Source organism: Denticeps clupeoides, chromosome 2 (assembly GCF_900700375.1).
Source record: "Denticeps clupeoides chromosome 2, fDenClu1.1, whole genome shotgun sequence".
In the NCBI taxonomy this organism is placed as follows: domain Eukaryota; kingdom Metazoa; phylum Chordata; class Actinopteri; order Clupeiformes; family Denticipitidae; genus Denticeps; species Denticeps clupeoides.
Genome location: NC_041708.1, coordinates 9,704,606 through 9,731,343, shown reverse-complemented (window position 1 = coordinate 9,731,343; position 26,738 = coordinate 9,704,606). Strand labels below are relative to the sequence as shown.

Below are 26,738 nucleotides of genomic sequence, written 5' to 3'. Positions count from 1 at the left end.
CGTTATTCAGTATTCTCTATTTTGAGTGATTGTAGGAATTATTCCAATAAACCACAATCAGTCATAATCAGCCATAATCATCCATATTTAACAATAAACATTTCACTACATGTGTAATGAAGGATTATTATTTTAAATTACACAAGGTATTTGAATGATATTGTAATACACACACAGGCGATATAAAACATATCTAGACACACATACACAGAGCAGGTTTGACCTATCATTATCAGTAGAGATGATCATGTGTTCAGACACTCATCCACCATCTCATTCCACTGACAGCAAGAGCTCACATCTACTGAAGGTCCCCTTCATATGAATGTTGCTGCGTTATTCAAACAGTGGGAGAGAGGACCACCATTATTACACACGCTCAGGCCGAGGAATGGCAAAATGATGGGTTCCATTAGAACACACTATGTGTTTTTACGAAGGTGATAGGCAGTGCTAAAAGTCAGCATTTTCACAAACCCTCATTTAACTTGATGCCTCTGAGCAATTTGTTATTTGAGTGTGTGTTGTGTGTGTGCCATTTCCCTCTAATGCTTTCGTGGACTGTTACTGCTTCAAGGCCACCGCTGTCTTCGGTGTTCTATCTGTCCTGATCATATGAAACACATAATAGCCTGTTTTCCCCTGCGGCAGTATTATTCATGAACTTGCTCAGTCCCCGTTTTAGACCCACAGCTGACAGCTGCTGCAGCATTGGAGTCTTTCAGTACAGTGACGGCCTTCACACATAGAGTAATGCCAGGATCAGGCGAAACTATTTTCTCACAGTAGTCACCAGAATACGTTACATGGAATCATGTTTTCAAAGCTCTGTTATAGATTTAACATCTGGGGCATGCTCACTAATGTCACGTCAAAAATGTCTTCAGGATTTACAGAAATATAGATACATAAAATTAGCAGGCAGTACTTTCTTATTTGCGTCCTGGAGAAAAGGATCTAAGTGCCAAGATGACGAACTTTGATTATGTTTCTATGAGATTTAAAATGGGAGGAGCTCTCATACTCTCATACCTCATACCACTACGAGGTAAGTAAGCGCAGAGAAGGGACATTCTGAAAACAGGGATTTATTAAATAACAAAATAGACAATGGCACGATGGCCAAAAACAGGGGAGAAAAGGGGAAACCACAAACCAGCCCGCAGGCGTGTGGCGATTGCCAGGACTCAAAGCAACCATTGCAGGGCTCACCAAGGAGTTCACGAAAATGCCACCGCTGCAGACCGGCGGCTGCGTGGTGCCTTTTAACTTCTGTCTTGACTGGCCCCAGGTGATGTCTCCATTCCTGACACAGCGACAAGTTCCTCCACTACTAATACTGATTTCCAAAAGATGATGTGAGATGTTTTCGTTCTATTGTGTCACGGCAGCAATTAGAAGTAAAGTAATATTGTGTCCCACTAATAATGTTAGAATTTTGTAGTTAGGAAACTGGCAACATTGCACTATTAAGTTTGTCCTTCTTGATAGTCATGATTAGGCTCTTTAGAACTCTGCCTGTATCTCTGCCTAGCAGCCCCGTAATCAGAAGGTTGCTGGTTCGAATCCCGAGACACTGAGGTGCCACTGAGCAAAGCACCATCCCCCTACACTGCTCCCCGGGTGCCTGTCATGGCTGTCCACTTCACTGTATCAGGCACATTCGTATGAATACTTGTGCAATGATCAACACAAATTTGCAACATAACAGAAGCCCCCAGAAGCATCAGCTTGATAACTGGTAAAAACATAAATGTGGAGAAGAACAGGTTGAGCAGAGTGAGCTTTCCCAAAGTGCCCTTCATAATGACGGGGAATTTATAGGAAGTGTTGCTGTAGTGACCAACAATCCTTGCTGTGGCCTGTGCTGTGACCTGATTTAGTTCCGCCGTCTCCCTGTGAATCACCCTGGTGATGGCAAATTGGATGCAGCTCCATGCATGACCAGTGCTTTTCCTTTACGTTCTCCGAGGGAGACATTTCAAACTCTCGTTGAGACATGATGAGCTCTGATGGAGATTTTTCCACCAGAAGATTCAGCAGGATCTTTATGGAGTTGGTGGTAACACTTTGTTACGACTTCTGGTTGTTGCTAAGCAACGTCATTCAGATGCTTGTCAGTTTATTTAGTGGCGAGTAAAAGCATTACATTAATTTTAGCAGGGCTATACTGTCTCTGTGCCAATATAATATAATAATTCATTATGATTTAATGGCTTTATAATCAGTGATAAAAAAAAATTGTGTGTCTGGATAAGGGCGTCTGATAAATGCTGTAAATGTATTATATATTGAAAGATTAACTGAAATTAATGATTGTAGGTTAAACCTTGCTCAGCCTGCTAGGTCCACAATGGCTAGTTGTCAGAGGTTGTCGAGAGCTTGAGGACTCCCCAGCACAGTCCTATATTATTTATTGGCCATATTGTACTGTCTCTTTTACATTTGTCTTTTAGTCATGCAGTCACTCACTGGGCCAAAGTTATTGCAGGCAGTTCCGAATTTTTATTTTATTTTTGCTTTGCATTATATATACAGGGTGGGCCATTTATATGGATACACCTTAATAAAATGGGAATGGTTGGTGACATTGAATCCATTTTATAAGTGGTCAGAAACTTGTAAATATCTCATGAAAGAATAAAGTTACGTTAAAACAAAGCATTGTTTTCCTTGTGAAATTACCAATAAATTTGATGTGTCACATGACCCTCTTCCTATTGAAAAACAAAAGTTGGATCCAATGGCCGACTTCAAAATGGCCACTATTGTCACCACCCATCTTGAAAAGTTTGCCCCCTCACATATACTAATGTGCCACAAACAGGACGTTAATTTCACCAACCATTCCCATTTTATTAAGGTGTATCCATATAAATGACCCACCCTGTAGTTTTCATCTTGAAAAACAACTTAAAACAAAACGTTTGTTGATGGATGATGGAAAAACACAGACACCAAAAAACACGTTTGAAGAACCGTTTTGTCAGCTAAAATCAGAAAAGATGATTGAATACATCAAATGTGATTTAGAAAAGTTTAGTTTGCTCTCTCTTTGTTCAGTCTAAGCACAAACATTTTGTTTAATATCCCTGGAGAGGATATCTGTTGGTTATTCATGTTTTTTTTTTCTTTTACCCTGTGCATAAGGTCATTGTCTCATTGCAGCAGAGACTTTATTGTTAAAATATTGTCCAAAAAATTGTCTGGGCATCAGCGTGACTGAAATGTCCATGAGGGTGTAGAGACTCTGTGCACACAGATTTCCCTACAGAGCTGCTTTGCAGCACTTGACAATTCTCTATGTGAGCTGTCAGTGTGTGTGAATGTGTGTATTTGTCACATTCGTTCTTCAGCATTAATCTTTCTGACACTCTGTTCTGTGTTTGGATAGTTAACGAACGTCATAATCATGCATCTGAAGATGGATCAAGGAACTTGTTTCCTGGGAAGAGTGTGTCTGTGGGAAAAGATTTCTTGAATTAAACAATAACCCTCTTTATTAAACATACATCACTCGAGCACTTCATACATTTTAATGCGAGCTGTCGGGTGTGTGCATTTGTGTCTGGATTTTAGAGGATGAGGGAACTTTTAACAGTTTTCTCTTGCTCCCCAGAGTAAGAAACATGCCAACAAGGTACGACTCTTCTATATGCTCCACCCCGAGGACGGGGGACCCCCCTCCAAACGTTTGAGACCCGACAACCCGGTAAGCTCATACATCGTCATAGTGTTGCGTGTGTCAAGAGTCAATGTGAGTGTCCAGTGCTTCCATCCCAATTCAACAAACCAAGACACTCATCAGCTTTTTTACATCATTTGTTACTAAGTGTCCTACGATACTAGTGAAATATTTGGCCTATGAAAGTAATAACACAAAAGTGTCACAGGTTTTTTAACATTACAAAATCGTTTCAATGTCTTGAAACAAGTATCTCATTATGTTGCAGGGTTGTCATCTATGATGCAATCATGTTAATTTTATTTTTATATACTGTATATAATGTATGTGTGTTTAAATAGTAGTGCTGGAGAGTAGTGGAGTAGCTGGTTATTATCCTGTATTTTAAAACCTTTTCCTTGTCAGGAGACTGTTTACATGTACACAATTTAAAAGTATAGTGTCTAAATATCTTTTTCTCCAGTAAATATCGCTTTTTATCTACTGTAACTCTACTGAGTTATAGTAGATAAAAACTGTAACTCATCACAGATTAAGAAAGAGTCCTGTTACATAAATGATAGAACCATAATAAAAAGAGCCATAATAAACAGTTGTACTTTCACTTTTTGTACATTTGCTAATAATTTTGCTCATTAGGAAGTATTAAGCATTGGCCTCTGTTGATATTTGACAAATATGTTATCTTTTATCTTTTATTTCTGTAAAAAGATTTTCTTATAAATTACCACACTTTAATTCTGGTGTCACTGGGCCTGTTCTTGTTAGTACAAAGAACCACAAAAGCGTGTGTGTGTGTGTGTGTGTGTGTGTGTGTGTGTGTGTGCGCAGAATTAAAGTTTAATTAATACCTGCTGTGTGGGACAGAGGGAGATTAATTAGAGAGGCTGAAAGACGGGGACAGTGAGATGTAATCTAACATTAAAATCTCAGTGGCGTTTCTCCTGCTGTCTCACATAATCACTCGCACACAAACAAACCAACCAACCAACAAACTTTTTGTCGTCATTCTTCTCTCATGAACCCATGGATAGTCAGACTTTCTATGAAACACATCAGTCACATTATATGTGTCTATGTGAAGATTGTGTTTTAGCAGGACTGTGTATGTCCAACAAATGTCCAATCGGGAGGCTGGTTCCCTAAACCCTTTGACCATCAGGTTGTATGAGGCCAGCACTAAAGATGATTCTGGACATCACCAATGACTTGATAAAAGGTCTATGACACCTCACCTTCCAGCTCCTCAATCTCCTCCAGATCCCACCCGTTGCTGTCATCTGCCAGCTCCAGGCATTCTTCCCATGGGTAGTCCCCATTGCTACTAGTTGTCCACATCATAGTTAAGGTGTAACTGCATTACAAAATATTATTTATTTAAATATACAAAATAAATCAGGCATGGGAGCCTGTAATTAGGGTTATTAAAAAAAACACAAAGGAAAGGCACAACTTCTCCTTATATTTTACAGGTTCTGTTAAAAAAATCTAAATATAAAAGTAATTTTTTTTTTTACTTTTTTACATCATCGAGAACTGCTCTGCAGTGCATTACTTGTCACAGGATCAAAGTTATATGATATTATAGAATCAACATATAACTAATTTATTATATTCTGTGTCATTTTCACCCCTAGTTCTTCTTATTACATGAAACAATGTCACTTTTCACTTCATTTGCATTGTGTATTATCGCCAAAGAGTACTAAAAATCATAAAATCTTGGTGGAGACCTGCCAAAATTTGCTACTAAGATGTGGTGACCATTGGGAGACTGGACACAGCAACAAGACACATGGTAGTTCTTCTAGATCTTTCCCAGACAAGCACACTGGAGATGTGCTGTTCAAGCACTTTATATGTACCAAAGAGCAATGGCCAATGTTGAGAATCATATTTGCAGTGGTTGACTATGGACACAACAGATGAAAAGCACATCAGAAGATGCTCAGAACTGGCAGAAACCAGTGGGACCCAGGTAAGCCCATCTTCTGTCTGGAAAATGCTTGACCGGAAGTGGTCGTTTGGCCTTGTTTCATTGTCAGAGGTATGGCTTTTCGTCTTCAACTCATTCAGGACGAAAAGCCATACCTCTGACAACCCCAAAAATACAGCATAAAGAAGAACAAAGAGCCCTGATCTCACCATCATCAAGTCTGTTTGGGATTACAGAAGGATTTGAGGAAGACTTCAGGCACAGAAGATCTGTGATTAGCTTTCCAAGATTTTTGGAACAACCTGCCAGCTGTGAGCAAGCATATTTGGTGCTATTTTGAAAGTAAAAGTGATTCTTTTTGTCATTGTGACACACAGCAAGCACAGCACAGGGAGCACACGATAAAAATCCTCTGCAATTAAACCATCACCCTTAGTGAGCAGTAGGTAGCCCTGAATGGTGCCCGGGGACAGTACCTTGATCGAGGGGACCTCAGTGGCACCTTGGTGGTTCAGATGCAAGTCTGTTTCCTTACCTGCCATCCCACCGCTGCCCCTGGCAGAAATTTCGATTTCCTTTCTTTTTTTTATTATATGTACATTCATGTCATTTGTTCAAAGCAACAAGGACAGTCTGGAGATCTTGTGGAGTATAGAACACAAGAGCACAGTGGTCTGCATACTGTAGTTTGAGTACCTTCACTGTGTTTACACAGGAAAAGGGGCAGACACCTCCTGCCATCAGTCTAGAGGTAGAGGTCATTCCATCATGAAATTGGCGCAGTATGTTATAACATAATATTTTTTGGGGCACCCAATCCGATCTCTCTGCACAGTGTCAAAGGCTTTGGAGGGGTCAAAAGCTATAAACATATCCCTGAGTTGTTCCCTGCACTTTTCCTGTAAAGACCATGTCGACTGTGCTCCTATTCTGTCTGAACCCGCACCGCAACTTGGGTAACATTTTCTCTGTAATGTTGTTAATCAGCATCTGGAACATCACCTTATACATGTCAAATGTCTTGGAATGTTGGGGGCTGACTGAGGCTGTCCATTAAAAAAAAAAAGAATACAGAGAATCTGCTGTGATAAAAGCAAGGGGTGGTAAACTTCCATCCATACATTTTTATTTTTTTTACATTACATTTGGACAAACAGTAACTTAACTTTGTTTCAAGAATTTCTAAAATCCTTACAGATAGAAAGTTGCAGTTGGAGGCTAGGTTATGTGAGGTTTCCTATGAATTATATCAGGAGGAAGTAGGATACAGGGGTCTGTTCTCCCATGCCAGCATCCCAGCAGCTGGTGGGATTTGTGTTTGTGAGACTCAGCTTTAGTGTCAGCATCTCAGCTGGAAATCTGCAAAAAGGCAGAGACTTTGCTTTGTGAAGAACGTTCTTTCTCACCTGCATTTTTTCTGCATAAAATGCACATTTAAAATCTCTTCAGCCTATGAGAATTAACATGCACCCATTTCTGTTTCGGCACCATGTTCTGGGTTTATTTTTAGATTTGCTTTTTTACACACAAGTTCTCCCACATTCAAATCAGCATGTAGAACAATGAGGCATGCCAGAGAGAGATAAACACACTCTTGATTAGCAGTTCATTGTCAGGAGCAGGGTAGGGTGGTGAAATCCCTCAGCTGGTTCGCAAGCGTCAAGACCTTTTCACATTTTTCATATTTTCTTTTCCAACCCCAAAATAGGTCAAATGTAAATGAGCTTCAGCAGATGTGTGTGCATGTACAATCTGGACTATCACTACATGTTGCAATTAAGTGTCATGAAAGTAACAATGTCATTGTATTTTATGTCTGGTCCATTTTACCATTATTTTAGAATAAAAAAAACTAATGAAAAGACGTGCACAACTGTACAGTTGAAAGTAACATATCTGTTCATCCCTCTCAACAAAAATCATAGTTAATCATTATGGAAAAATGCTCGTGGTCAGCTCAAACACTGAGAATCAGGTCATTATTCAATAATTGGGACAGGCCTTGATTGCAGTTATTATCACTGCACCTTATATTACAATTTTTGTATTCTCAGTGTTTCTCATCCTGAGCTGAAAAATAAATTCTTGCTTGTGCAACTGCAATAATGTGCAGGGTTAGTCAGGATTAAGACAAGGCTGCAGTTCTCTTAAAGCTATAAGTATAAAGTTTATAAGTATAAAGTTTATAAGTATTATATACATGAAAAATGCTGTGTTCATGATAAAGGGTGTTAACTTACACTCTTCTGATCTATTAAAAGCATTTCATACAATTTATTGTACTTTATATCTTCTACAACTATCCATCATTAAAGATCAGTAAAGATCAGATTTCATTGAAACTACTAAACTACTTCATTGGAGCTACTAAATGCCGTTCCTGAAAATATTTTGACAATCAGAGGGCATCGGAGTGCAATTGAGCATCCCTGCATGGAGACTTAGTTTAAAAATCTACCTTCATGAAACCTTCATGTTATCTTCTGTTTGTTTTTTCTTCCTGTCTAGTTTCTCTGATGTCCTCCTACAGTTCATATTTAGTGCTGATGCTGATTGTAAATTGCATTAAAATTATACTTGGACAGATTAAAATAATGTGATGTAATTGTGGTGGTAGTAACCTAGTGGGTAACACACTCGCCTATGAACCAGAAGACCCAGGTTCAAATCCCACTTACTACCATTGTGTCCCTGAGCAAGACACTTAACCCAGAGTTGCTCCAGGGGGACTGTCCCTGTAACTACTGATTGTAAGGGCGTCTGATAAATGCTGTAAATATAAATACAATGTGCTTTTAAAGGTCTGACACCTTCAGATCCTCTGGATATTATTTACTCTTGACGGGAAGAGTGACCATAACAACAATCATTTTTAAATAAGAGGGCACAAACATAAATGCAGCTGGACCTTGACTCCTTGCCTGCTAGATCTCATATGTATGTGGTACATATTGCTGTATCAAGCTGAATTCCAGTATTGCTTAGTGCCTTTAATGCGCAAGGAAGAGCCCCATTGCTCGTGGTAGTAGCCTAGCAAGACACTTAACCCTAAGTTGCTCTAGGGGGACTGTTCCTGTAACTACAGATTGTAAGTCGCTCTGGATAAGGGCGTCTGATAAATGCTCTAAATGTAAATGTAAATGTTATAAATCAGGATAAATACCCGTCCATCAAACACCAACATCTAGTGGTGGAGGCCCGCCAGTGCAGGGACCTGTCGCAGCCTTCTGTATGTTTTGGGATTTAGACAGGCAAACATATAGAAGCAATTTAAACTAATTTGTTGCATCTGTCATCTTTTGTGGTGCTGTTATTCTGTGATATTCATTTTCTGGGAAAAACCCAGTTCATACTTGGAACTGGGAGAAATCATACATTCAATGAATTAAATAAATACATTTATATATCTCCATAATACATACTCCTTTTAATAAATTACCAAAACCACTTTTTGAATTTTGAAAATTCTTTAAAAAAATTGAACAGAGAGATCACAACTGTGCCTGTTTCCTCAAAGGTTCAGTACATATTAGGAATGCACATATATTTGCATATGATTTCTGCTTTATAATGTATAGGTCTCTCTTGCAAACAAGGCTAAGTGACTCCACAGGGTGTACCTGAGGTAGGGCAGAATAAAAACACGCTTGGAGTTATAGCAACCAAATAAAAGCGTTAAATCTGAATGAATGAGGAACAGCCAGAAGCGGGGATAGTGATAATGAGTTGTCACTTATTCAAATGTCATTCTTCAGCTGTCATTAACAAACAAACAAACAGAACAGGGGCTAAATTCCAGGGTGGGAAGCTGTCTCGGGGGGGGAATGACTCTATTGTTTGTTGCTTGGCTGCTAACCTCTTGGTATTTTTAGTGTGCAATTGGCTCGCCTCTGCCTCCATCGCTCTGAGACCTTGGCACAAGGCTTTTGTGCTACTTTACTGGAGAAATGCTGTAGAGAAGTTATTTTTATTTCTGTGCAGTGTAATTAGCATTGTTACACTCCCACTTAAACGCACGTCCTGAGGGAAAGCCCAAAACACCCGCACATCATTTTTACACACACACCAACATGTCGTCACGCAGAACCAATACACTCACATACTAAGCAGTGCTACACTCCTTGTTTGCACCCTGTTGAAGCACAATGTACACCCAACACAAAATTTCAGCTTCTGAAGAAATATAAAAAAGCAATTTTACACAGCAGGCACACACAAACACACACACATAGTGACACTGTCCCACAGCACTGTACAATAAGTGCCCTAAGTTCTGTTGTATGAATACAAAGTGCCTGCTTTACATATAAAGCGCATTGCAATTGAAGCCTATAGAGCTGCTGGTGGAGGTGTGTGTGTGTGTGTCCTAAATCAGCACCAAGGAAAATAACTCTTTCTTCTTTACCCAGCACTAAGATATCCAGGGCAGAGGCTTCTGGAAACACAAGTAGGACAATGAGAGACTTCATGATCATCACCACAGCACACATATACTTTATATTTATTTCGTATTTAATATTTATATTAAAAATATATATATATTTCTTGTGAAGGCCAAAACATAATTCTGACACCTACAGATAATTAGTAAGCAGTGCGTTTTTGTTTATGTCTGTTTATCTATGTAAATCCAGGTGACAGACTTGGGTGTTATATTAGCAAACATGCCCCAAATGCTAGTTCTATTTTAGTGAAAATTTAGCCTGTCATACCGTACGGAGGGAACAAATGCAGATGCATGAGAACAGTCTAATGCATTGGATTACAAAGAAAAAAAAAGGGGGGACAAGGCCCCGAACACTGAAAAAGCCAGAATGCCAGATAATATATAGACTACACATGCAGTTAATATATACCAAATGCAAATGACAAGACCAGAGAAGCACTATATGTAGATCAAAAGTCTATCCAAAAAATCTATACTAACACTTCAAACATTTTGTAGTACAAAATCTCAGTATGTAAACAATAGCATTCAAAATGCATGGCTGCTTTGGAGTAAATGTAAATACAGGCAAAACAGAACACACAAAGAGTGTGTAACTGTGTAGAACTAAATAATCAGATCAGCTCAATGATCAGCTCAATCAGTCCTTCACCAAATTCAAAATCATTTATTTTATTGTGAATGCATAGACAGGCAGTTTTGTCCGATGTTTGGTGTTTTTTGCCACATGTAATAGAGTCCCCAACCCTCGATGCCACTGACACTGTTTTGACAGTTGTGTTTCCAGCGGTAGGCAGGTTGTTTTAACAGAGGCACTTCCACAGCAGTCGCCTCCAGGCCTCTGTGGTCAGGGCTGGAGTGAGATGCTGAAGCAGTTGTGACAGCCATAACTCGTAACGGTGGTCAGGACCTGAGGAGAAGGCCGGGCATCTCATCTGTCTTTGATTTAAGTTTCATTTTATAAATAAAATTATTTATCACTCAAATATTAAAGATTTATTTAAACAATTAAACTTTAACAACTCGAAGGCTAGAGATTCACATGCTATCCTGCACGTTCAGTTTTTTTTTTTTTACTTTTATGCAAAATTTAATACTTACGGCAGGGCCATTGATGTATGACATGTGATGTAACTGCTGTGAAAATTTAATAAAATTATAATGTGAACATGAGCATATGAGCAGATATCTTCATAAAGTAGCCAGTTGGCTATATACGTGATAGGTGGCACGTGTCAAAAGTAACATCTCCATGAGTGCAAGACCCAATGCATCACACTTTCCTTCTCCCCATAGTGCATCCTGTTGCCATGTCTTCCCCAGGGAAGCAACTCACACCCACACACACATCCAACCATTTGCATGACACGCTCCCCACATGCATCAATGATCCTTGGCCGCACATCACAAGCTTTCCTTTCTTGGACTAGGTCCTTTTGGCAGGTCTTGACCATTGCGGTCCAGGAACATCCCATAACAACCGTAGTTTTGGAGATGCTATGACCTGGCCATTCAGCATCTCAATTTGCTCCTTATCAGAGTCACTCAAATCCTTGCACTAGGCCAACCTCTCAACTCACAGGACAAAATGTTCCCTCGCGGTCTCATACATCCCACCCACTGTCAGGTGCCAGTGTAAGATAATCAAGATATTCACTTTTGCTGTCATTATGTCGTGATGTCGTGGCTGATCGGTGAATAATTGCAAATCCACCGCCAAAATGTAAAATGTAACTGTGTGTGTGACAGTCTATATTTTGAAATGTGTTTCATATAATGTGAGTGTGGAGCTCTTGAGACTTGAGAATGAAGAGAGAGAGAGAGAGAGAGAGAGGGAAGGCGATGAGCTGCCAATACAGATTAATATTTCATTGTGAGCAGACACAAGTCACTGAGACCGCTTCCCTGGGGGCGAGAAACAGGGAGAGAGAGCGAGAACGAGGGAGAGATTGGACCGTTCGAGAGGAAATCGAGGTTGCGCTGCTCTGGCGTTGAGGGACCGGTGCTACCGACTTCCACGGAAAGAAAATCTGCAGCCCAAGCGAAAAATAAACTAAACCGATAAGACAAATAAACAAACCCAAACCCAATCTTCATGACTGTCTGATAATTTGACTGTTGGATGGCCTAAGGTCTGATGAGAGGATGGAAAGTTGGTAGGCAGATTAAAAAACAAGCAGCATAGTACCATCAACACTTGCTGCCTGAAGCCTGAAGCATATACTGTCAGAGTTATCAATTCCCAATAAAGGTTTCAATTTCATGCCATTATCTTTAAGAATTTCTTGATTTTATATGGGTCAGTGTTGGTGTTTTTGTAGCTTCGAAAGTTCATTGTGTCCTTTTGGTTGTTCCCGTTTGGGGTCGCCACAACTGGTCCGTTCAAAGTTTTTGGCACATGTATCACTAGTGGCTGTGTTATAGCTTCTAAAGGTGTTTTAAAGGTGTTTTATTTTATATATACATTGTGAAATGTATATAAAATAAATACATAAAAACAGGCCTTTGTTTGAAGCAATTTCTGGAAGAAGAATAAGATAAATCGATTCTGAATTGGATCCAAAAGCCAAAATACAGTTCCAAACACAATCCAGCAACCCATCATTGTTGAGAATAGGTATGGAGGGACCAATCTATTATTTAAGTTTGTGAAATACTTATTAGTTTCAGCTGTTTCAGTGAGTGTTTTAGTGCCTTTTTGGACAGTTGTGAACTGAAACAGCAACTGTCTTGATCCAGGCATTTCCCAATACTGCCTTATCTTGTTCTCCCTGATTACCTTGAGTGTTTTCATCTTTATTATTAGTAATATATTGTTGGTATAAATGTATCCTTGCTGTGTACCCTGCAGGACAGCTTAATTCACTTACTCACTCACTTTCCATAACCACTGGCCACACACACACACACACACACACACACACACACACACATTTGTGGCATTTATCAGACATTTATTCCATTTACTTGATCCAGAGTGACTTACAATCAGTAGTTACAGGGACACTCAGGTTTAAGGGAAACAATGGACAATGGTATTAAATGAGGTTTGAACCTGAGAGAGAAAGAGAGAGAGTAAGGCCACGTCGCTGACCATCGCTCCACCATCCAGCCCTCCTCCTGAAATATTTTTATAAAATCACTGCACAGGCATCATATGGTTCTGTGGAAGAATCTTTCTTACTTTCTTAATCACCAGCATTTGAAGTTACAGGCCATAGTGCGCTGAGTGAAAAAGTTCTGACTGAAATCTCTAAAGTGTCTGGACACTGTAGCGCAACCTTCAACCTCCATCTTTTCTCTTGATATTCTTAAAATAAAAAAAAGTGGTTGGTAGGAAGCCTGTGCATCACAAATCTTGGCAACCTGCAGACAGAGATTGCCTGGCGTTCATTCTTCGGCTTGCTTTTGCATGTTTCCTCCGGAACGGGTGGTCTGCTGTGGTTGTGCCCTCATTAGTGGCTGTGTTATGACTGCCAGTGGTGCCTCTGGGATCTAATGAATGTTTAATGTGTTGCTGAGGCAGAGTCGGCACAGACCAGACCCTCTGGCCTGCAGCTTTACTGGAGCTCCAGCACCTGCAGTGGTCAGTTTGATCTGGAGACTGTACAAGCAGTATTTTGAATAGCTGCAAAGATCATCGGAACATCTCACCCCTTTCCACAAGCGCTGCTGCGGGATGACCTCCTGCATCGTTCTTGACCCTTCACTCCCCTCATCTTCATCCCCTCTTTCACTCATCCCATCTTCATCATCCCCTGTCTGTAAACTGTAAACTGACTGTACTGCACCCTGCACTTTACACATCACTGTCTCTGTGATGAACATCCTGCTTTATGGATGACAACTTCATTCTCAGAAATTCTGTCCATGTTAAAGTTAGAAGTTTACAAAAAATTACCCCACTTGTAACGTAAAGTGTTTCTGGATATTTGTAGTCTCATATTTCTGTATAATGGACTGTATATAGCTAAGATGACAATAACTTTGACTTTAACTATATGTTCTGTGGAGAAGTAATTGGACTCATATAATCCTAAGAGCCTTCAGTTCCTTTTATCCATTGTTAACTATAGTCACATTGAGGGTTCTTGTTTTTCTGAACAAATTACGTAATTGCGGTGCCTTTTTTTGGTGTTGACAGCTTGGCAGGTGTTTGCTAGACCCAAAAATATGTCTTTAGTTGCCTGTTGCTGAAAATATTTTCATCAGGCTGAGTCATGAAAAATCAATTCCTGCTTAGGCTCAGTGTAAAGTAATAATAATAATAATATAATAATAATAATAACAATAAATATAATAATACAAAATACAATAAATGTAAACAATGTTGATAAATAGACTAAATAGAAGTTTACAACATGAAGTAGAAGGTAGGATAACCAAAATATAGCCATACCCAGTATGTACATACAAATTCTGAAATCGGTTCAAACAGGGCATGGTCAGGCAGCTGGAATGTCCACTGGCCATGGACGTGACAGTGTGCTTATAATGTATCCTAATCGGATTTACAGTGAAATAGTATAAAATGTTCTCTGAGACTGTCCAGTTTGGCTTTTCACTTTCCATTTATTTCTTGCATTGTCTTTCTCTCCACCCTGCAGGACAGTGCAGAGACGGAAGTGGACAGGAATAAGTGCTGCACCCTCTGCAACATGTTCTTCACCTCCGCCATCGTAGCTCAGTCTCACTACCAGGGCAAAACACACGCCAAGAGAGTCCGTCTGGTGCTGGGGGAGCCACCCACTCTGGCCACGCCCACAGGTGCACTTTACTCACAAATATCTGAACATTACGCCGACAACTCGTAGCCGAAGTGATAGCCTATGCCAGTCAGCCACATCATTGTGACCACTGACAGGAGAAGTGAATATCATCTCCTCACAGTGTCATCTATCAGTGGGTGGGATACATTATGCAGCAAGTGAATTTTTGGTCCTGGAAAAAGAAAAAAATTAAAAACTTGAGCCATGGGAGAGCCACAGCATCTCCAGAACTGCAGCTCTGGTGGAATATGGGTCCAAGGAAGAAAGATCTGGTGAAATGGTGACAGGGTCAAGGGCCGTCAAGACCCATTAGTAAAAGTGGGGAGTGCATGCTTCCCCATGTTTTTTGATCTGGAAGAATAGCTACTAACCAAACCTATAGAGTGTGTTTTGGTGGCATACAAAAATCAATGGCTGGTGTGAATTTCATTATATAATATGCTGTCAGTTGCCTGTGTGTAGGCTATCCTTCGACGTAACGTGTACGTGAAGTTTGTCATGAAAAAGCAGAGGAAAGAGGGGGAAAGCCGAAGAACAATGGAGTAAAAGTAAAGGAGTGATGGAGTAAAGTGTAAGGACAGGCTTTCAGGAGCAATTAGACTCAGAGCTTCAGTCCTGCAGAGGGAAAAGAGAGACTGGCCCTGAGGAGAGGGATACCTGCCTGTCACCCCCCCCCCCATCCTTCTTTCTTTTCTCATTTTTCACAAGCTTAATTTTCTGTTCACATTATTTTCTCTTTCAAGACTGCATTAAAAATATTTTGAAGTACTTTGTTTAAGGTTTAAGGTCATTATGTCGTCATATAGATGTAGTTACACATTTATACAGATTTATTTATGTTACAATTCAATTACCCTAGGTCTCCATTGTGTGTGTGCATGTGTGTGTGTATGTGTGTCTTCTGGCCATGATGACCTCTTGGGTGTGTGAACACGTGGGATGACCATAACCTCTCGCGTGTCTTGCCTGCAGTCTTTCTCCCTCACGTGTGTGTGTGTGTTTGTGGGTGTTTAATGTTATGCAGGCATGAGTGTTGTTATGAAAGAACAGAGTAGGATGGGAAAGAGGGAGATGGAAGATAGAAAAAGGTTTGGGTCAGATATGTTTCTCAGACTGGGTGGTTAGATGTGCGTAACTAAGTAATCACTTTTCAACTCAGACAAACACACAAATCATCTCACACACACACACACATATGCATACACACAGAGCCTCGGGGCTGCTCTGGGTGGTGTGTGTGCCTGCTTGTGAGTTTAAGGTCACCCTCCTTCATCCGCTTGTATGTGATTGGAATGAATTTATTCAGTATGATAAGTCAAATAATCCTCCACCTACACATATACAGTGAACCTACACAAATACACACATACACACACACACTTGCACTTGCACAGCTGTAGCTAGCCGATGTTTGCGCCAGGCCTCCAGGGCCACTGCGGCCTGGTTGCTGTGGAAACGTGTTATTAATGTAATGGAGACCAGGTCACCTGAAAACTCTCCTCTGTTTTCTTATCTGTGAGAGATGCCGAGCCATGAGACGGGTTGCCCCACTGACTTTTGGCTGACCCCAGTACAGCTTCCGGGAGACTGAATCTCTAACACTGTGTGCTGCCTGCTTAAAGCCTAATGTACACTTTAGACCTTAGCACTGCTTAGTGAGGACTGAGTGTGTCCCCAGAATACAATATTATATATAAACTATATAAACTGACAGTCCATAATTGAATAATTGACTCAGAATAATAAACGTTTATAATTTATTTTATGTATATTTGTAATGAAATGACACCAACAGAATCACATACAGAAGGTTCTATTGGACCCAGGCGCAGATTAGTTCCACAACGTTTATTGAATGACTCAAAAGGACAAACATATAGGATCAGTTCTTCAGGATCTGGAGGTTTGGATACGAGGAGAGGGAAGGTCAGACACGCTCTCGTGGGGAAAACCGAACATGCAGTTGCACTCCAGCTACGATGCAGAGGGCAAGACGAAGACCTGGAGACAAAAAACACACAATAATGAAACATAACCAGAGTGTTACCACTCAGGCTTGACTTGGGAACGCGAAGCAGCAAATAGCGTCAAAGGTGAATGCGTGGTTTACCGTGCAATGCCAGAACCCAGAACACCGGTGCGGGCATCCTTATAAAGTGAAGGATTCTCTATACACCACCACAATGGATTTGAAATGAAATGAACGAATAAGATGTGCTTTAACTACAGACTTTCAGCCTTAATTTACATCCAAATCAGGTGAACAGTGTTTGTATATCTGCATTCTACTTTTTAAAGGGACCAAAAGTAATGGGACAAATGAATAAATCCAAATTTCTTACTCGGTGGAAAATTCTTTGCAGTCAATTTCAGCCTGAAGTCTGGAACACAGACATCACCAGCCACTGGGTAACATCCCTGGTGATACACTGCCACGCCTCTACTGCAACTGTCTTCAGTTCCTGCTTGTTCCTGGGGCATTTTTCCTTCAGATGTCTTCAGGAAGTGAAGTGCATGCTCATTCGGATTCAGGTCAGGTGACTGACTTGGCCATTGCATAACATTCCACTTCTTTGCCTTAAAAAGCTCTTTGGTTGCTTTTGCAGTATGCTTCGGGTCATTGTCATGCTACACTGTGAAGACACTACCACAACCCAGGCTATCCGCGGATTCATAAAAAGTCTTAAATTGTGTTTTTAAATATTAAGGCCAATGTCTGGATGGCTGAGTGGTCTAAGGCATGGGTTCAAATCCCGCTTCTGACGGATAATCTGTTGGGGCAGTGGTGACCCAACAATTAAGGAAGTGGCCCTGTATCCGGAATATTGCGGGTTCGATTCCCAATCCGCTGAGGTGCAACTGAGCAAAGTTCCGTCCCCACACACTGCTCCCCAGCGCCTGTCGTGGCTGCCAACTGCTCACCAAGGGTGATGGGATAAAAGCAGAGGAAACATTTCCTTGTATCACCGTGTGCTGTGCAGCAGTGTTTCACAAAGACAACCACTCCAATTTCACTTAAATATGATTAAATATGATTTAGGGGGCAGTGGTGGCCTAGGCGGTTAAGGAAGCGGCCACGTAATCATAAGGCTGCTGGTTCGAATCCTGATCCCGATATCAGTAATCAAAATATTACCTTTTTTCCTGCGTTGTGCAGCCCTCAAATAAGAAACCAAAAATATCTGTTGTCCGCTATTGTCTTGCTGCAGTACAGTAACAGTGACAAAGCTAAAAATGAACAAAAACTTGGAAGGAATATTAATAAATCAAATAGTAGTATATTACTTAAAATAAAATACAATTAATATCTGGCCCTCACAGTGTCTGCTGAGAAAAACTGCAGTTGACTACCCCGATGAAAGGTCTTATATTTGAAAAGTGGCCTTAAAAAGGTATTAAAAAGTCTTAAATTTGTCTCCCTTAAACAGAAAACTTGATCACCATGCCTCACTGATGAGGTGTTATGGTTCCTTTCCTTCTCCATAGTCTTCTCTTCCCATCACCCTGGTACCAGTTCATCTTTGTCTCATCTGTCCATAGGATGATGTTCCAGGGGCTGTAAAAGACTTTTTTTGATGTTGTTTGACAAACTCTAATCTGGGGCTCACCAATGGTTTGCATATTGTGGTGAGCCCTCTGTGAACCCTTCTTTTAATTGTTGACTTTAACACACATGCATCATCCTTTTTAATCCAACCTCTGTTAAGGGGTTTTTCTTCAGCAAGGAAAGACTTCTTTGATTATCCACCACAGTTGTTTGTTATGGGTCTTTTGGTGTTGCTTAGCTGACCAGTTCTTTCTTTCAGTTCAACACCTAATGTTTTTGCTATATCTTTGATGGGTTTGTTTTAAAAATGTTCAGCCAAATGATGGCTTGCTTTACTTATAGTGACATCTCTTTGGATCTCACATTGACCTGAAGGCAACAAATGCATTTCAAATGCAAATAGCAATCTTGGAATGAACTCTAGACCTTTTATCTGCTCTTTGTAAATGGGATAATGAGGAAATTACACCTGGCCATGGAACAGCTGAGCAGCCAAGTGTCCCATTACTTTGTTTCATTTAAAAAGTGGGATGTATATATAATAACTGTTGTAATTCCTACACCATGACCTGGTCTGGACATACAAATACCTTCAAATGAAGCTGAAAGTCTGCAATTAATGCACATCTTAGTTTAATTGCAAATGCATTGTGGTGTATAGAGCCAAAACGATTAGAATTGTGTTGATGTCCTTATATTTACAGAATTGAATCATATTTGTTGCCTACTTTCAGCTGCTCCAGTCAGGGATTGCCTCTTCAAATCAACCAGTCTGGCTGTCAGCAGAAGGTTTTACCTTCCTGATAAAACCCTTCCCATTTACCCAGGCTTGGGACTGGCACCCAGTTCCCACTGACTGGGATGGATTTGAAATAACTTATTTAACAAAAAAAAAGGTATTTTTGCAAAAAACATAAAATTATAATCAGACAGTGCAAACATGTATTTTTTGTGTTATATAAAAGTTTACTAAAGTTAGCTTTCTAGTGTGCACTTCAAGAGGCAATAATGAGTTAAGTCTACCACATGAAAAGTAACTCGGATTCAATTGTGCAAATCATGTTGAACAACCCCCTCCCAGTTTATAAATTCGATTTCTTTAATTCCCTTTCTCAGACTCCGCCCCCTCTACACCTCAACCACCTGTAGAACCGCCCATCATTCCTCCAACTCCTCCTCCTTCATGGCCAGGGTTGGGTGTAAATGGCGAGGCGGGGAAGTCATGCTGCCTGTGTGGCGCCTGGTTCAACAATCCACTGATGGCCCAGCAGCACTACGAGGGCAAGAAGCACAAGCGGAACGCAGCACGCGCCCGACTGCTGCAGCAACTCGCAGGGAGCCTGGATGCCACAGAGACCACCGGTTAGTGTATTTGAGTTTTTACCTCTGTGTGCCTTATCCCGCTGAACTGGGACACTGCCATCATGAACTATTGTTTCCATGAAGTGGCGTACATGATTAGGTATGTCTGAAAGTAACAACCACTTGAAGCATCACACTGCCTCCAAAGGCTTGCCTTCTGGTGCCATGTTGTGTAAATTCTCTCACCTTGCCCCTCAATTTCTGACCCTGTTCTGCAATGTCCTGCCAGTCTCTGTAGGGCAGATCAGCTTAAGTCGCTCCGGAGCCTTGCCCATGGTACCCTGGTTGTTTGTAGTTTGTGTTGTGACTCAGACCGGCATCAGTTTAGAAAATGTGAGCATCCCTGGGAGCCTTTCATAATGGGTTAGATGCAGAAGACACATTTCGTTGTATGCACCGTGTGCTGCACTCGCTGTATATCACAATGACAATCACTTCACTTTCACATTTAAATTGAACTTTATGCCTTTTGGCAATGAGGTTTAATTTATGTCATGTGATCACACTCACGTGACCCAGTGAGTGACGCACCAGGTATCTAAGATGATGGGCACAGCTGTCATTTGCTCAGTCATTGTTTGGTTTCTCCTGAACTTCGACTCGGCATTCCAGCATCCAGAGCTTCTCTCAAAATAATGTCCTGGTCAGCTGTAAGAGGTTTAATATTTTTCTTCATCTGCAAGACAAAACAAAGTAGCACTTCACTTCATTACCACAGACATTGTGATGGATTCAGTTTCAGTGAGTGTAGCGCAAACAGCGATAACACTACAGTAACACGGTAATGCAGCAGTAACACATCACGTGACATTCATCTGAATTCAGTAGATATTTATTCAGAACATTCTGATTTTAACAATGCTGAGAAAGGAAAACTGAGTTAATCTCAGTCTAAGATACAAAAAACAGTGTAGTAGTAAATGGTGTAAAATAAAAAGAAGCGATTATATCACATATAAAAGTAAAACATCATTTAGTTCTGGGGCTTTCTTTTGCCTTCTGGTCATGGAGCATGACCTGCACACCCTGTTCGGTAATGGAGAGGTGGTTGGCCTAGTGGGTACCATACCATACCATATTTATTTATAATGCACTTTAAAACAACAAAGGAGCTGACCAAAGTTCTGTACATTAAAAATGAAAATTTTTAATTACTAGGGAAAGGACCGACATGGTGTCAAGATTTTCAGTAAAAATATAACAGAAAACATTTAAGACAAAAGAGTAATAAAAGAGTTAAAAGGACTGCATAAGAACTGCATAAGACACTGCATAAGGACACCAAATAAAAGCCACCTCACATTTTTTTTTAATTAAATTTAAATGCAGCGATTGACAGGGCCTGCTTGACACTGATTGGTAGGCCATTCCATAAACGTGGGCCGGCTACTGCAAAGGCCCTGTCACCTCTAATCTTGTAATGTGATCTAGGAACAGACAATAGTCTCTGGTCTGAAGACCTGGAAGAATGGAGTGGAGTGTACGAATGCAGTAGGCTGGAGCTGAGCTAAGATCGGGGTAATGTGAGCTTGCCTGTTTGTACCAGTGAGAAAATGAACATTTTATACTAATTGAAGGCAAGCTAAAGATGTCTGGCTGATGTCAAAAAGCAATGAATTACAGAGGTCAAGGCACGTCGTAATGAAAGTGTGAATCACTGTTTCCAGATTTCGTTTGGAAAGAACTGTCTTGAGTTTGGCCATGTGCCTCAGCTGAAAAAGCATGATTTTACTATAGAGTTAACACATAGGTTTGTAATCAATGATTTTCACAAGGGGCTAGGGAAGCGCGGTCAATACATGGGGCTGCACTACCTAAAAGTATACATTTTGTCTTACTTTCATTTAGGTTCAGGAAAATTAAGGCCATTCACCTCTTGACATCAGTCAGACAGTCAATAAGAGGTTGGATCGAGAACCCCTTGTTACATTTAAGGGAAAAAATAGACTTGACAATCATCTGTATAGCAGTGAAAAGAAACATTGTGTTTTTGAAAAATTGCTCCAAGAGGAAGTAAGTATAATAAAATCAAAGAGGACCCAGAATGGAGCCCTGTGACACCCCCACGAAAGCATCATTAAAGATGAGAAAGAGTCCTTCTATCACACAAATAGAAGGCTTCTATCACACAGATATGATTTGAACCATTTGAACCATTTGAGGACCCCTAATACCCACACAATGCTCTAGCGTTGAAGCAAGAATATCATGATCAATTATATCAAAAGCTGTTAAATTGAGAAGCACAAGTAATTCAGAGCCCCCAGAATTAGGCAAGGAAACAGACCTGTAATCAGATGGTTGCTGGTCCAAATCCCCAACCGCCAAGGTGCTGCTGAGGTGCCACTGAGCAAAGTTCCGTCCCCACACACTGCTCAATCACTTCACTTTCAACCTTCAGCCCCACCTTTCAACACGATATGCAACCACACCCAAAACTAGGGTGCAAAATAGGGCCCTTAATGTTCTTGACTTCATAGTGATTTATTTTTTGGTTGTCACAGGGCAAGTTGGAGAGGATGGCCAAAAGGAACACAGGAAAATGTGTCTTCTGCTGATTACACCATGAAAGTGTTGTATTTGGGGTTACTGCACAGTGGTGGCCTAGCAGGTTGTGAAGTGGGCTTGTAACTGAAGGTGCCACCGAGTTGTGATTGATATGCACACGTGTGAAGCAGTATTTTGAAGTCTGCTGTGGTTGTTCACGGCATGAAACACACAGCTCATCTATTCCTCCATTCCATGGCGGGACAGGAGGGGACCAGGTTCATCCGAGGAATTAGAGGGGACTTCAGTCCATCTCTTGTGCTTTAATGCTCCTACCCTAAATCATCCTATATTCTGATGTGTGTGTTTGTGTGATGTGTTTGCTGCATTTAAGGCATCCCAAGAGCTGTTCTGTCTTCTGAAATAGAATACTTACACATCCCTGTGACAGGGTGAGAACAGAATTAAACACTTACTGTCACCGCAGCTGACGCCTCTGTGATCTTCAGAGGTAGGCCACCTCCCCGGCCAGACCCCTCTCTCCTGTACTGTGACAGTACTCATTACCATCTGCTACAAGCAATCATGACCTCTTGACCCTGGGGTCAGACTCCTGTAGCTGACATAACACACTCAACCCATATGATTTGTTATGGGTATATGTCAGAGTCCTGACAACAGAACAGGGAGACGGCGTCGATTTTATGACCCTGTTGCTGTCCCCGCACTGTCACTGGTGGCCAGGGACGTGCTAGCGGCATGCCCTGGATGATTTATTTTGGAATCCATATCCCTCGGGGCATTTCACGCATTGTGAGTATATGGAGTTTCTAGTTTGGTAGGATGAGGACCGTCTGTTCGAACACCAAGGCACCTGAGGGCCATGGGAGATATGCAGCACACACATGTACACACACACAGACTCTTGAATCCTCCTGGCGAATGCAGTCATCCAAACTAATGAATATTTTAGATATATTTTACCGGTGTCTGAGGAGATGCTAAGCTTTGTTTATCCCATCATGTTTTGAACCCCAAAACCCATTTAGTGACATATAGTGATATCTGAAAATCATATAATGTTCTTTGAGCATTTGTATTTTTGAGAACATAGATGCATTAACCATGAGTATCACTGTAAACAATGATGTCAGCATCATTTACTGTGTAATGCTGTGTTAAGCCCCTTGAACAAGTTGTGTAGCAATCAAAAAAGATGGAGGAAGAGAGGAGATAAACACTTGCAAATGTCATATAATGACTGGAGGGGGTTAAAATAATCAAGAAATAGGGGTCATGAAAGCTGTAAATCAATGCTATAGACTCCACCCATTTGAAATTTTTAGTATTAGTATACATTAAAACACAGAAAGGATGAATATCTGATCAGTCCCTGAAGTACAACATCAATATAAGTCCCTTGTGAGATCAATCATCATCTGTTTGAGTCTAGCAAACAGAAACCCACAGATCACAGCGTCAAGTGATTTGGGTTTTTAATCTTCGGCCTTAATGGAACAGCGGTGCCCAAGTCCAGAGAAGATCTTTCAAGGTGAAGGTTGGTGTAGTAGAGCACAGATTCATAACCTGACAAGGCTGAACAATGTAAGAATTTGGACAGTTTACTACATTTCTTTGTGGGTGACATTTTTATAATTGGTCACTTAATCATAAACTTAGTTCATGAGAGGGAGTGTAGGAGGGCTGGACATCTAGAATATAGAACCTTGTAGGGTTTATTATACTGCATCAGAGTAAAACATACACTACCAGTCAAAGGTTTAGACATACCTACTCATTTATGGGTCTTACATTTTTTGCATTATAGAACAAAACTGAAGATACAGATTTATGAAATAACAATAATAAATAAAATAATGAATAATAAATAAATAAATAAAGTAGAACATTTGAGCATCTCCAAAGCAGGGAGCTTTTGCTGTGATTGCAGCATTTCACACTTTTGACTTTTCACTTAATGTTAATGAGCATCTCATGAAGCAGCTTTTGATGATGACAATAGTGAACAAAGCAGCCATGAAGGTAAATATGTTTCTTGCACTGGATTCTTCAAATTGACTCCAGTCTCCATAACCTCTACAGAGTAGGTGCGTTTGACTGCTAGTGTACATGCAACAGGGAAGAAAAATACATTGGAGAGAACAATGGAAGAGGACCCCTTTGACGGAGTATGGAATGGGCTGATGTGACCTCCTGATGCTGTTAATCCTTCTTAACATTCTGCACTCAACCTTCTGTTGCTCCAAGGGATCTGAACCAGTAAAGTGTCCGTGGAAACCACTCTAGATGAAAATTTCAGTTTGTAAAAATAAGATGTGTCCAGAGATCTGATTCATCCACTCGCACCACCATGTTCCCATTGTTCCCATTGCTGAAGGTTTGCCCAGTTTTCCAAGCTTTGATATTGTACGCCTTCTTGTATGTTGTACAGATAATTGTAGATTAATTAGTTTGTATTTGTTTTTTTTTTCTTCAAATTAGACATAATTGTTTTTTATGGTTTGTTAGTATATGTCTTATTAAGCCAAAATCAACATCAAAGTTTTGTGGAAGCCTTGAGCTACTGAATTAAATATGAATTTAGTGGTTAATAACCAATGAGGGCTAATTTTTGTTGTGGGGGGGTGGGGCTGTAGGACTGTGCTTAGCCGCACTTGAGGATAATAAGTGACAGTTAAACAGACCACAAATCACCCACACTGTCACACACACACACACACACAAAAACACACACCCATCGTCAGCTTGTCTCAGAGCTTGTCTGTAATAAATCTACTGCCGCTCTCCGCAGCAACAGCAGAGTCATTAAATCCGCTTTCTGACAGGGAAAAAAAACACTCTGTCACAGCCGGCAGTGCTTACACACCCTCAGCACAGATTAAATATTCCTGGCCAAGTGTGTGTGTGTGTTTAAGATTATGAGTTATGTCAAAAACAGGCTGAAGTTGTCTGTAGGAACTTTTTTCAAGCACATTTCAAGTAATGAAGTGATATTTCAATTTTCTGTTGAATAGATTAATAAGGCAAGAACCTTAAATCAGTATTAAAAGGTATCCTGTGATAATATGGGGACTGCATAATTCATGACAAGCTGTGTGTCATCGTTTTTAATGCTGTGGTTGTCCACATTAGGTTCAGTTTCTGAATGTAGATTAATCCATATTTTGCAGCGGGAACCATGGAGAACATTTTTTTCGAATTTGACTTTTCGGCAATCTTTTTAATGTACTGACAGCCAGTATTTTGATCGATTACCATTATTGAAAAGAGAGTTTAATTACATTTCTCTAAAATTGAACCGATATTTCTCGAGAAATTTAACACCAATTGCAGTTTGTCAGCAGCTTTATATTAAAAATTGATCTGGAGATTCTGGAATCTTTACGAATTTTTTTAATCCTTCCACTTCTTTGAACAGTCTATGACCCAAAGAACATAACAAACCGTCATGATTAGGAATGAAACGCAATAATTTATGCACTGTTTGATACTTTATCAATATGTTGACCTTTATAACAATGATCTCACCTCACCCTAGCAATTTTTTTGTACCATGTCTACTCAATATCTAGAATTCACCCAGTGGCTCAGTTACAAGAATACAAGAATACAAGAAAAAAACAATTTTTATAACTGTTTAAGAGTGTAAATAACCAGAATAACCATACATTTTATTTATTTAGGTTCTGTAGCTCTGTAGGACCCATCCAGCATCCACCTCCCTCTACTATGCTTTCCCAGTCGATGCGTTTAATTAACAGGGATTAAAAGCCACCGTGGTTTTATTGCAATTTCAGCATGTGACTGTCCAGGGTCCCATAGTAGCATTATACAGACGATCACTGCAAAAAAAACACCCAGCACTACAAAACACAGTATCCAGCACAGTACACCCACCAAACACCTCCTTTCAGAAAACAGGTTCAGCCATAAACAGCACTTAAAAATCTATTTATTGTATTTCATGATCACCTTTTCTTGGGTTTGATTAAGTACAAGTAAATACACTGTTGTTGGCCAGCATTTGTAGTATTTTGTTAGTTGGTTTTATTATATTTGTTGTAAATTAAAACAGTTATTAAACCTATTGTAGTAGGACTGTTGATATTCTGGGTTTTCTAATCACTTGGGCAGTGGTGACCTAGTGGGTAAGGAAGCAGATCCGTAATTGGACGGTTCGAATCCCGATCTGCCAAGGTGCCACTGAGGTGCCACTGAGCAAAGCACCATCCCCACACACTGCTCCCCACTCCTGTCATGGATGCCCACTGCTCACCAAGGGTGATGGTTAAAAGCAGAGGACACATTTCATTGTGCGCACTGTGCACCTGTAGTGTTTCACAATGACAATCACTTCACTTAAGTTAGTATTATTACCAAAAAAATTGCATGTTCTCTGTTAAGCCATTGGTCTAAATTTCACAGTAGAAGAATTTGTTCTCTCTGTCATTTTCAGCTCAGCATGGAAAGGGAACTGTGTGTAC

The 26,738-nt window shown here is 40.4% G+C and overlaps 1 protein-coding gene across 3 annotated transcripts in view; it reads left to right on the top strand.

The window, feature by feature from the left end:
* Window positions 1-26,738, top strand: part of LOC114784859 (zinc finger matrin-type protein 4) — a 66,875-nt gene that overhangs the window by 24,808 nt on the left and 15,329 nt on the right. For 2 of the 3 annotated variants that reach the window (XM_028970636.1, XM_028970639.1), the window contains 3 exons: window positions 3,620-3,712; window positions 14,676-14,835; window positions 19,501-19,746. In XM_028970636.1, the coding sequence (XP_028826469.1) occupies window positions 3,620-3,712; window positions 14,676-14,835; window positions 19,501-19,746 (499 nt within the window). Of the gene's footprint in view, window positions 1-3,601; window positions 3,713-14,675; window positions 14,836-19,500; window positions 19,747-26,738 lie in introns of all 3 variants that reach the window. The other variant, XM_028970637.1, reaches the window with a different exon arrangement.